Consider the following 12,788-nt stretch of genomic DNA (forward strand, 5'->3'; position numbering starts at 1 on the left):
ACCTCGACATCACCATTCAAAGGTTATTCTTAAACACAGATTTCAATAACTGCAGCTTGGTAGTCTTTACTCTGTTCATTGGTGCTGGTTTGCAATGGGGCTGAACAATTAATCGATTTTAAACCGGCATCGCAATGTAATAGAATGCAATTTTCAAATCGCAAAGGCTGCAATCAAAAAAAAGTTTCATGTACACAGACCTAAAGGGAATACAGTCACTTGTACTTGTTCTCCCTTAAAACCAGCAAAAGTCAAAATGCTGTTTTTTTTTCTGGCAACCCCCCCCTGTGAACTACAAAGATCCATCCAGTAAATCACAGAGCCATACCCCTTGATCACTTTATTCTGTATGGTTTGTTACTCTTACTGACAACTTGAGGTCAGAAAAATTTCACAGCGTTCCTTTTTCTTTTTCAATTAAGAAATGCAAAAAAGACTTGTTTAAATGTCAACAGTATCTTTTGTTGTGTTAGTCATACTATAAAATTACTTTAAACTAGTGTTAAGTGAACGGTGCAGAAGTTAAACGTCCCCCCCAAAAAATCGTATGTTAAATCGCAATATTGATCTAAAAAAATCGCAACTATTTTTTTTTCCAAAATTGTTCAGCCCGAGTTTGCAAAGATCCTTCATCACTCCAACCCCAGCCAGCATGAGTCAAAAAGAATGATGCATGATCAGCATCCTCTTTTATTTTTTTGCTGAAGATCTGAAATAAGTTTCCTTCCCGTTCCTATCAACAAAGAAAATCTTTATGCTTCTCCCAGCTTTCCTCAACTTTCAGTAAGTGTTTCTCCACTTTGCAATCACAAAGAATTAGTGTCATGTTAAAACAGCCCCTTATTTTGTCTTTTGTAAATTTGTCAGAATCTCTCCTGCTAACCATATATGTACTTCTCTATCTGTAACCTCAGCAGCTCTCTCTAGATGCTGACTGCTGCACCAACTTCATCATCAAGTCTGTAACACACAAAATGACTGAGCCAATAAAGGGACCAGAGTTTTAAATGAGTGTCAGTCCAGTCTGCTCTCTGCGTCGACTTCTGTCCCCAGGTTTTTGATCTCCTTACCCTGCTTGGACCCGCTGCGGTCGCCGCTGGGCCCAGTGTTCGGCGTATACTTTGTGTCGCGGGTGGCGGCACTGTGCCTGGTCCAGTCAAAATCGTCGTTCTTGTCCTGGGTGAACATGCAGATAGGCTCCTCTTCGAAGCTGCAGTGAAACTCTCCTGGTGAGCAGCAGAGCAGAAGCAGACTCATTTAATCGCTTCAATATGATGAAGTTAAACAGTGCCTGGAGGATACAGTATGTGTGCAGTGTGACACTACTGTATATTTATAAGTGTGTGTGTGTGTGTGTGTGTGAGTGTGTGTGAGTGTGTGCGTGTGTGCATGTGTCTCGGGGGAATATACAACAGTAAAGCCTTAATTAACGGAAAGATTCCTGTAAAGGGAGTTTCTAAATTAAGCTGTGACCTCTCGCTGACTGTAGTGGAGACGTCAGTGGGAGTGTTTTGGTTTTTTGTAGTTTGGTTCAGTACAAAGAGGAAACCCGTTGTAAGAGAGTGTGAACACAGAAAACACCTGGAAGCATGTGCTGCTGTGGGTTTGAATACCTCACAAATTATTGAAGGCTATAGCAAGCTAACCAGCTCCATTAAGACTATGGTTAAAATGAAATCTAAAAGCTGCAAACTGATTGGTTAAATTAATTACAACAATTTTTTGCAAGATATAAATGATTATTCAACTGCTTTTGAATTACAACAGGTTTTAGAGTGGAATACAAAATTAAAAACTGTTCTGAAAGTTGTTTCTCTGACTTGTGAGAGCTTGTCCCTGAGTTTCCTTTAACTAGAAAAACAACTTTTTTAATGATTCCAGCACCTTGTGTATGCAGCGTCAGTATAAAACAAATTAAGCTCAATACAAATCTCTCCAGAAAAATAAGTACTGAAGAAATAATTTGCAACTTTTTAATGGTTTTCTGTGTTGTTTGACATTGTAGACGTATTATTTGTGCATAAAAAAGTGAGTTTGTTGAATGCTATTCATTCAGCACAACTTCTTTTTTAACGATTGAAAATAAAAATGAGTCAACCGCCCTTGGATATTTTGTGGTGTCTCACTGGTAGGACTCTGTAATCAGTTTTTAAAATTGACCCCTCCTCCCTCCTTCTCTATCACTCTCCATCTTCTCCTGAGTGGGTGTGCACATACAGATATTACTTGTCCCCCTCCTCTCCTCTCCTCTTCTCTCCTCCCCTCTCCTCCTCTCCCCTCCACTGCTCTTAACGCCTTTCACTGCATTTTTTAAAGTAGTGGAGTGTGCAGGGAGGAAATGAAACTGTAGGTTTTGTCACCTTTAGAGAAAAAAATTACAGTAATTGCAGCTCTAGCGGGAGGTTATGATAGGTCACATGTAAGGGAATGTCAAAATGTGAACATACTAATGACTATTCCCAAACCAAACGCCTGAGGTACTAACCCCCATGCTTTAATGAAGGGTTAGCAGGGGGATCAAGAATGTCGAAACCTCCATTTAATCCATGTAACAAACAAAGCAGAACACCTAACCAGAGGACATGGTGGTGCTATGTGTGTGCTCAAAGAGAGATAGTGAAGAAAGGAGCATTTAGATTCAGTATGCAGGCATGTGTTCTGATAAATATTCATTGATTTATTAAAACGTAGCTGGGAGCAGTTTGGAGTGGCGACCTTGAGAGGAGCAGAATGTGCTGTTTTTACTCAGGTAATGGAGGTAACATAGACTGAGGTGGAGTGTGGGTGGATGGACCAAGGGGAAGGAAGAGGGCAGCGGTGCTGTGAGGCGGAGTGAGTGAGGGAACCAGATAGGAAGTGAGAGCAGGAGAGGAGGAGTGGCAGGATGGGAGAGCGGAGGAGAGGAGCCAGGTTGGTGAGCACTCTTGACTTTTCTCCTCATAGGCATGCAGATTTAAATGGAGGTTAGCTCCAGGCGCTAGGCACTAACGCCCCCATCCAGTGTGAGCTAAACTTAATGTTTTCTCCTTGTGTGCCTGTGAGATAGAGGGGGATTTGAGGGAGGAAGAGGAGGTGAGCAGGTAAGATGGTTTCCTGCAGGGATTGGGATAATGATGCGGGTGATTAGGATGTTTGTTATTATGTTGGCAACATTTGCCTGAACACCCACTAAAATACATCTCTATATAAATAAATAACCCTGAATACACAGCAGCAGCGCTGCAGATAATGATAAAGTGTGGTTTTTCAAGGCGTGAATAATGACAATTTGTCAAGTTTCAACAATGGAACTATTTCCTGAGTGGGACTAAACATTAAAAATCTGACGCACATACAGAACAGATGCATGCATTAGTAATGCTCCCAAAGCACAGAGCATGCAAATATACTGTCGCACACACACTGAAGCACACATCTAATGGATACAAACTCCCTCCAAAATGCACAGTGCCCTGCAGAGGCTCTCAACATGTCAAACAGTCTGATTCAGGTTTACCCAGAATTCCTACAGGAGAGTCTTGCTCATCATACTTCATTAGGAACTACTTCAGGAGGATCTTCCAGGACAGTGTGACATGTCGAGAGGCAGATCTCTGCAGTATGCACTGTTACTTTCAGTCTCTCCGCAGCCCATGCAGACTGTCAGGACAGGAGATGAGACATGCTCAGTAAAGGCACATTACTTACTCAGGTGAGGGTTGATGGGAGCTGTGAAGAAGAAAGGCCAGAGACAGTCATAAGTACAAAAATCATAGCACTTTATCAATGTGTGAGCAAGAAATAAGTGCACAGCAGTAGGGATATATATTTTTTCTGATTAGTCATCTACAGCTTTCTAAGGTCTGTCCCTCAAGAGATGGATTTTATGAAGGACAGACAGTTGTAAAACATGCTGTCACAGAAAGAAGAAACAAATCTACACCTATGTTAAACACTGTGGCTTTGAAGAAAATAATGGACACTAAGCTACATACAAATCAATGGTTTTTAATGAGACAAAAAGTCAGCCCTCAACAGAAGAATGTATTGACTTTAGTCGTTTCTAAGAGTAGCTGGTGAGAGGAAAAAGCAGGACTTTCATGGTTACTAGGTTATAAACCCATGCTGAATGTGAGTAAAAATAAAAACGCAGGCAATTTGAAGATGGCTGCAGTCATGGATAGCTGGTCACACCAGCTATCCATACTGTGCCAAAGCACACTTCAACCCTAAAGTCCAGCTTGTTTGGCCAGTGTGACCACAAGAGTCCCATGCTCAGGCACAGTACACTACCATACCGAAGCATATTTCGGAGAGGTGTGCTTCAGCGCCGTACACTTCCCAAGCACTAGCACGTGTACTCAGCAAGGACATGAAGTATAATCTGTAACGTGTGATCAATGCGACCGCTCCTCTCAACAATCATTCTAAATAATGGTGGGGGGATTAGAGGGCTGTGTTGCACCAAAATGACTTAACATAAGCTGAAAGTTACTAAAACTGTTGATATTTCCTCTGTTTTCATCATTGTCCTGACTCTAATGAGACCATGGGCCATACCGTACAGGCCAGTGGGGGAACATTGTTGGGGGTATTTTTCTCCAGTACGGCCCATTGGTGATGGCCAGTGTGACCGTGCTCTAATTCCCACCACGAAATCTAATGAGCTATTTTTTAGTTAGCTATTGTTGGAAATATTTTGTCAATTAAAAAAAATATCGACTAAAAGGTTGTCTTGACTATTTGACTCCCTCCACCCTCAACAATCTGCCCGCTCATATCATATCGAGGCCCTCCCCACTTCTTCCCCTCTATGAAGTGTGCTCTGGCCAAAGTCATGCCTTCAGCTGAATGAATCACGTTTTAACATACTAGAAGGATTAAATAATTTGGCAAGGTTAGAGACATATTCCCTTCAAAAAATGTAACTTTCTATATAACCATGATTACATGCCACACAGTTCATAAAATGGTGTGTTTCAGACTCACAAAAATCAGCTCACAATAAGAAAAACACTCCCTTTCTTCTCGAGCAGCAAATCTGTTTTGTAGACATCTTATCATTTTTAACCTGATCTGATAATCTCCTTACTTTTCAGTCCTTGAAACTTAAATAACCACACCTTTTTCTGGGGATAAAAGGAGTAAAAATGGCAATTCTGGATGTGTTGTGAACTAGTAGAGTTTTACACCTGTACAAATGCATCACCTCATCATGGTTACCCATCTGACGTCAGTACAGACTCGCTGTTGAATGCTTAAACAACCAGGGCAGGTCAATTGATCAACTTTTATTTTCCATTCAGATCTTGTCTTTTCATGGTCATAGAGGCCCATTTATACTCCCTTTATGTACGAAAATGTATCCGTCTGTTTCAGTTGATGTTAGCATCACTGCCCACATACTTCTGTACGTCCTTTGTGTTACCATTGTTTTCCCTATTGGCACACACTGTCCGGTCAGTGAATTTTTTTCTAACTCCGCAGTTTAGAAGTTATTAGGATCATTTGATTTTCCAATGAGAGCCACAGCTCAGGTCACGTGATCGCCAAGGGCCCTGTAGCTGCTTGAAGAAAAACTCAAAGCTGGCGTCATTGCGGATGTGGCTGCGTCTGCGGTTTGGCTTCTTTTCACAGTTTCAGGAACAGATGGGTGACATCGTGGATGCTTCGTCCATGTTTTATAAAGTCTATGTTGCTCCACTGCTCCTCTAAAACTGCTCTCGCTTAAAGTGATACTCCAGGATGGAACAAGTTGGGTCCTATCGCAAGGTTTAGGGCAGAAATTACCCCTACAGCAGTGTTTTTGTGCAGCAGAAGCCCAGGGCGCACGCATCAAAGACCCCCTTCCTGCACCTCTGCCGGTTTCCTCTGCACTCAGACGGGGCCATATTTTACTTGACCAAAAACACAAATAAACGGACTCCCACCGAAAAAGTCTGATATTGGTCTGCATTCACGCTTTATTCTAAGATTTTCAGCGCGTTGCTGTCACACAAAAACACCGCTAAATAAGGCTCTAGTTCTCATCGTGTCATAAAACGGTGCTACCTCCGCTGCAGAGCCACAGCTGGCTACGAGGCACTCGCCGCTTAGTGTGTCAGTCCGCGCGCGCGGCGTGCCAGGTATAAACAAACGCAGGTAGTCTGCCAGGACGAAGAGACACGATGAGAACTAGAGCCTTATTTAGCGGTGTTTTTGTGTGAAAGTAACGCACTGAAAATTCTCTAAATAAAGCATGAATGCAGACCAATATCAGACTTTTTCGGTGGGAGTTCGTTTATTTGTGTTTTTGGTCAAGTAAAATATGGCCCCGTCTGAGTGCAGAGGAAACCGGCAGAGGAGCAGGGAGGGGGTCTTTCGTGCGAGCGCTCTGGGCTTCTGCTGCACAAAAACACTGCTGTAGGGGTAATTTCTGCCCTAAACCTTGTGATAGGACCCAACTTGTTCCATCCCGGAGTATCACTTTAAGCTATTGAGGGTGAGGAGGAGAAGGCTGGAGAGGGCTTTATCATGGTTAGGGATGGACTTTTGGTGTACTGGGAGTTTTTCTTGTTGGCTGAAACTCCTAGGAGTCCTTGGGCTATAGCACATCATGCCCAGGAGCTTAACCTGATGTGCAACAAAATTTGGATGTGAAAAGATGTTGTGGCTGCTGCCAAATGTTTGACATGGAAACATGTTACAGGAGAGGACGTGTGAAAGGAGATGGTGTGTAGAAGGCGGTTTAAGAAAGGCCCTCGGCTTTACAAGCACTCACACTTCTACAAACACACTTTAAAAGTGTTTGTCTGATACACTGTTTTGTTTCGCTCTACAACTGTTAACACAAAACACAACACAGACATTCACAAAGAAGCTGTTCCATTAACCTTTCCTTCTTCTGCCGTCTTCTGTTTAGGCACAGAGCTAATAAAAGCCTACATATATAAAACTCAGCGTTCTACTGTCATAAACAAAATGAAAGAGGCCCATGGGAAAGCTTGAAACATTGCCTGTGATATTAAAACACAGCAAGCATATTAAAGTGCGTACGCGCCATCCTCTTCAAGCTGTGTTCACAGAGAACAAACACAAAGGAGCTAAACAGGAAGCAATCTACTGGCTCACACAGCGTGATGACAATCGAGCAGACAGGAAGAGAGATGTCTGGGACTCAGAGAGTAAAAGGTGACAGCAGTGGTTTTCTGCCTGTTATCAAATATAAGAGACAGAGGGATTAGGGCGACCAGCCTGACCACATTAATAAGCTTTTAGCCCAACTCCTCCTTATCATTACTGCCATTTAGAGTCTTTGCTGGTGTTCCTCAAGGTGACTTCCATTTAGAGCCCTGAGCCTATTTTGCACCTCCATTTAGACACCCGTTAATCATAAAAATGAGCAATAATCACACATGGTTGTTAGCTAATCACTCTTCTGTTACATCCTTGGCTCTTTGTGTGATTTCATCATGGCCATTATGGAAACTTTGAGATAACAGGCTGATAAGTTGAGTCCAGTTACACACGTGAGGAACCTCTTTAGCATTCTGTCCACCTAACTGCAGTTCAATGCTCCCCTCATTGATAATTTAAGAGACTACTGCCGCAGCAAACACAGAAAGGTCAAGGGTATCACACAGAGTCGCAACAAGCCAGTTAGTTGGCACTTCACTTTTCGCAGAGTAAATACCATTTAACCTGCCAAGAAGATTCATGGGCATTTTCATGATCGATTGCTGACCGGCTGAATAGATGCGATACATCAACTTTACCACAAAACTACATCAACGTGTGGATTGTAATCAATTTTCTCCATAAATGGTGAGGTTTCATATGTCAGCCAATTAAAGAGAGAAATGACTTTTCATTGGTACAAATAAAAAAAACTTTACTAAGCCATGGGGAAGTACTGCGGGGCGGTGCAATGGGTCTTTTTAAAAGCTGAGACTTGAGAAGTGATTTCTGTTTATTGCTGCATGGTGAATGGAAATGTACGTTCACTTGGAGTCAGGAGAAAAAAAAACACAAATATCTAAATTCTGAAAGAAAGAGAGAAGGACAGAGAGAGGAAGAGAAACAGTGACAGAGGGAGAAAGAGGGAGAGGGGGAACTAACCTTTGCATTTCCAATTGAATCGTATAAAACATTCAGCGAACTGTGACACTGCAGCTGAAGCCTTTGCATAAAAGAAGCACAAGCGTGTAGAGAACAGGCTGAACACTCTTGTACTAAAGCTCAATCGCCTTTCATATGACTTACTGAGGACACATTTTTGCATCCTTAACACTTGATGCTTCCAAGAGGATCTGCAATGGGCTGCATGGAGCTGCACTACCGCAGAGAGAAGGAGAATCATCAAACGGGCTGAAGCAGGGAAAAGATGTTAGATGACAACGCACAGCCTCAGGCCTATGAAACAGAAGTTTTTTGTTTTTTTTCATGAGACTGCTGGACGATCTGTTCTTCCAGCTTCCCTTCTGCTCAAAGGCTACTTCCCTCTCAATCTCTCATATCTTGGAATAGCCCTGAATCTTTCTTCTGCCCCCTCTTTTTGTCCCTGTTTCTCTCCAAGACCTTGATACTGAAAATATGTTGATTTTGTTTTTCCTCTTTATGAACCTGCAACTTCCCCACGCTTACTCACAGTGTCTTGGCCCAGTAGCCCCACTGGCAACTTTACAACCACTGTAAGATAGTTCACTGCCTCTGAAAATGAAAACTCCCAATTTGGATGACTCTGTTGTATATGGTTAAACAAACAAGGACGAAATGACCTTAGAACACATTATTGATAAGTGAACTATTTTAAATAATCAATAATTCAATAAGTCCAGCAAGTCAAGCTTAAATATATCTACACATGTGGAAAACTGTGCCATGTGCGATTGTCATTATGATCACTGAAAAATGTGAGCCTGACATCTCTTGAGAAATTCTGCAGCACGGTTATCACCAACTTTTGGCAGATGACAACATTTTCACCTCCCCTATGTGCAACTGTTTGTGCAGGTGGTTTTGCACTGAGGGTCATTTACATAGAGAAAAGTAATTTTTCCCCAAACAAAGGATAATCACTAACTGAAGCATGTGCAGACTCCACTGCTAGGCTGTTAGTGGTGTATTTAACCCTGTATGTTCTCTTTCAATTAGACAGTATACTCTTGTCTTATTGGTTTGCTAGCTGCAGCAGCTGAGCATTTCCTTTGTGAATCATGTCAATTTTGCCAATGTACTTCAGATGACTCACTGCTGTGTATTATGCACAATCTGTAGGTCTCCATTTATCTTTCAACCAGAGAAATGAGACTCTGTCACTGCTGCTCTGGTGTAATGTGACGTACTACATCAAAAAAAACTGAGATGAAAGCATCTGATGTAATACTCTTTTCAGTTTTCAAAACATCTGAGGCAAAGTTGAGCATCCCAGTGATGATATATCAGCACTCTCTTTGTAGAAAAATGGTTAGAAAAATATGGTGTTAATTTTTTCTGAAATGTTTTTAGAAAATCTCCAGATTATTTAAAAACTCCTGTAGCTGCTGACATAAGTGCATCTTGTAACAGCAGAAGTGTGAAAGCCCCTGAGCAACCTGCAAAGGCTTAAAGAACATCTCACATTACTGTCTGACGGCTGCAGAACTCTGCTGCTTGTGGCTCCCCTGGAGCTACAAAAGCCTCAAATAATGATCAGGGATGAAGTGTAATTCTGATAGTTTTTTTAGATAAACACTCCCAGAGAAGGTTGTATGAATGAGAGTGAGTTGTTTGTGCAGCTTTTAATTTTGACTGTTATGATGTGTCATGTCCTCAACCCACATTTGAAGTGCATGTATGGTTGTAAGCTTCCATCTGAGAGGACAAAACAAACCACTCCTTGGTGCATGAATGCCTTGCATCCAAATAAACTAATTTTGATTGAAACACAAAGTGAGCTCATTGACCGCCGAAGGACATGGAGCCTGTTCAGGATACAAACACTGACTTCATCTTGGCAGGAATCCCTGCCCACTGGCTTGCGCCTTTATTACAAAGCAGCAGACAATTCCAGGGCTACAGCCAAATGTCCTCATAGACAACAGCAGCTTCTTCTTCTTTTATTCTCTTTCTGACCTCATATAATCCAGTCTCTACAAGATTCTCATCCATCATGTTTAGAGGTCTGAGTGGGTGCTATGAAGTCTGAGAAAGCTATGTGAAGGCTACAGAGCTGCAACCTTCGCTTGGGCTAATAACAGTGTGGGCAAACCTAATTCCCAATATGTCTTTCTGATGGAAACAACAGGGGAGACATCACACTGTTGTGTCCTTTGTCCAAGCGGTGCAGCCTGCAGTGGCCCTGCTGTAACACAGAGACCAAAGGAGTCACCCGGACATAGCCGTGTCCAATCATTTCCTGTGTTATCCTGCTCTTGCATCAGTGTGCTATGACACACTGATGCAAGCAGGAATTTCTCAATGGATTTCCACATGGGTGAACTTTGCTTTTTGTTTGAATAGCGAGTAGAGGATTTAAGGGGAAAGAACAGCATGAATAAAGCACAAGACCCTGATGGATGTCAAATTAGAATATGTAATACATTCATACTTTATCTTGTCATCCATCATTACATTAATCAAGATCATTTTGATTAAATAAAATCACTTTACAGCTTCCTTTTTGAGTCTTTGTTAAAATTATGTTGGAAAAGGGTTTTCTTATCATTTTGACCGCAGGTAGGCACTAAATGTCATATATAACATTACTAAAATGTTTTCTGCTTGTGTGATCTCCTTATCCTCTGCATCCATCACTCCCCCCCTCACTGCTCAGCTGTTGTTTCTCAACCAAGCTCCTGTTTTCATTGTTTTCAAGATCGTTTTCTAATTTTGTCCAATTCTAACAAAGGTTTGTCACCAACACCTATACAGCCATTGAGTAATATGCATTGTTTTCTACCACAGACTGTAAAAAAAATGGATGTCATCTTGCCCGGCTCGAAGTTAGGTCTCCACAAAAAACTGCTCCCCCTGGTGGCTGGCTGCAGTATAGGTAAAATAATCCAGCTTTCCAGTCATTCCAGATGGGCTATGGTCAAACTTTAAAAAATCAATACACATTGTAAAAATATTTCTCACATCCGGTTGTTGTAGTGATTTGAAGATACCATTTGGCTGTCTTGTATTCAAGTCCTCTTTTTCTGAAAAGTTTCTTTTTCATTAGTTGTATGAGGTTAAAAACAATGATTTACGTAACGTATAAAATGATTGACAGCTGCCATTTTTGCTATTTATTTTTGGGGATTGTAAAATATATTGGGAGGTAGAATCAAGAAGTGATTTGACTCTCAAAAGAAAAAAAAAGATTATTATTTTTGTCACCCGGCTCCACTCAGATCCCCCCAGAATCCCTCACAGTCTCTACTGCGCAGACTCTGGCTGCAAACTGCTACAATGGCTGTGACGGAGGAATTTTGGCTTCAAAACCGTACAATGATAAATGGTAGAGCCACGCTGTCCACTCTATTTACAGTCTATGTTTCCAACATTAGCACATATATTTAATGGCTCCAAGGAGCTGCCAGACATATATATTTTTTTTTTTTGCATGTTTCTAGTAGTTGACTCAAAATGTTTTTAATGCATTACTTTATTGTTGTTGTACAGTCATGTGAGCTGTTAAAGTAAACGAAATATATGTAAACATAAAGCTAAAGGGGAAAAAGTTGAACAGAGAGTTGGGATCATGGTCATCCTTAACCATCACTGCCGAACAACACCCCCATCACCTCAGCTATAAAAGCTGTATTTAACATGTGATTTATTGGCTTGTGACTCTGAGACAGACATCATACTGTTTATGTCACTATGAGCTGCATAAAAATGGAAAATTAAGCAATAGCTGTAGTGTTTTACGTGCCACTGTGAGAGTTGACAGGAGGCTTAAACACTAAATCCTTCGTCTTGGAGTAACCAGGGAAGGAGAAAAGCGTTATGAGGAACATCAAACAGATGCCGAGTTTGTCACTGCAGCAAAATTTAAAAGAGTGTCTTTGGAGCTCAGTGACACAACCATCCTTCATCCTACAGCTGGGGACACTATAACCGCGTTTGTGTTTTCTTGCCAACTCGCAGAAAAGCTGCTACCATCGGCTTTCTGTGCATCAGGATGATGGCTTGGCCTGGTGGGCAATAATGAACACACTCCCTCATACTTAGATTTCAGAGGCCTTATGTTAAAGCTGCAATAAATGACAACAATGTTGATTTTAACTGCTAACACACAGACTTATGGCCAATTGTTTTTAGGATTGTTGTTTGTTTCTCTTTACACACATAAATTTGTTTCAGGGTAAGAGGAAGTTGAAAGCTATATGCAGTAAACTCACATTTACACCCCTGGGTTATTTGGGGACTTCTAAACCATTTGTGCTTGTGGTTTTAGAAGAAGCCAAAGCAAACACCTGGGTAGTGTTTAAACCTAGTACCACAAAAATGAATCAAAGATGGTTTACGGCTCAAGAGGAATGAGATGTGAAGCGCTAGATGTATTCACAAACAAAGCAGTCTGGTAATCACGGAGTTGAAATTCATGGTAGTTTGTCTCTGTGGGGAGCATGTGGTTTATGCTAAAACAAGAGAAACAAATAAGATAATACTTATACATGAACATATATTTTTAATAAACTGAAATATGGATCTTAACATATTCACTCCACAAGTCTGGTATGTAAATAAAGTTGCAAAAGTTAGCTTTGGAGTATAACTTTCTATTTTCCCGGATCTGTTTGGAAGAGTGCACAGCACTGCATTTCACCAGAGGAGGAAATATAATGCAAAACCTTTGACAA

General features: G+C 41.4%; 1 protein-coding gene across 4 annotated transcripts in view; it reads right to left on the reverse strand.

The window, feature by feature from the left end:
- Positions 1 to 12,788, reverse strand: part of LOC141801688 (MAM domain-containing glycosylphosphatidylinositol anchor protein 2) — a 259,025-nt gene that overhangs the window by 25,310 nt on the left and 220,927 nt on the right. For all 4 annotated transcript variants that reach the window (XM_074684831.1, XM_074684830.1, XM_074684833.1 and 1 more), the window contains exons 14-15: positions 3,688 to 3,708; positions 1,071 to 1,226 (exon numbers count right to left, since the gene is read on the reverse strand). In XM_074684831.1, the coding sequence (XP_074540932.1) occupies positions 1,071 to 1,226; positions 3,688 to 3,708 (177 nt within the window). The remainder of the gene's footprint in view (positions 1 to 1,070; positions 1,227 to 3,687; positions 3,709 to 12,788) is intronic.

Source organism: Halichoeres trimaculatus, unplaced genomic scaffold (assembly GCF_033239565.1).
Source record: "Halichoeres trimaculatus isolate MK-OKI-2021-1 unplaced genomic scaffold, fHalTri1.1 fHalTri1_scaffold_13, whole genome shotgun sequence".
Taxonomy (NCBI): Eukaryota; Metazoa; Chordata; class Actinopteri; order Labriformes; family Labridae; genus Halichoeres; species Halichoeres trimaculatus.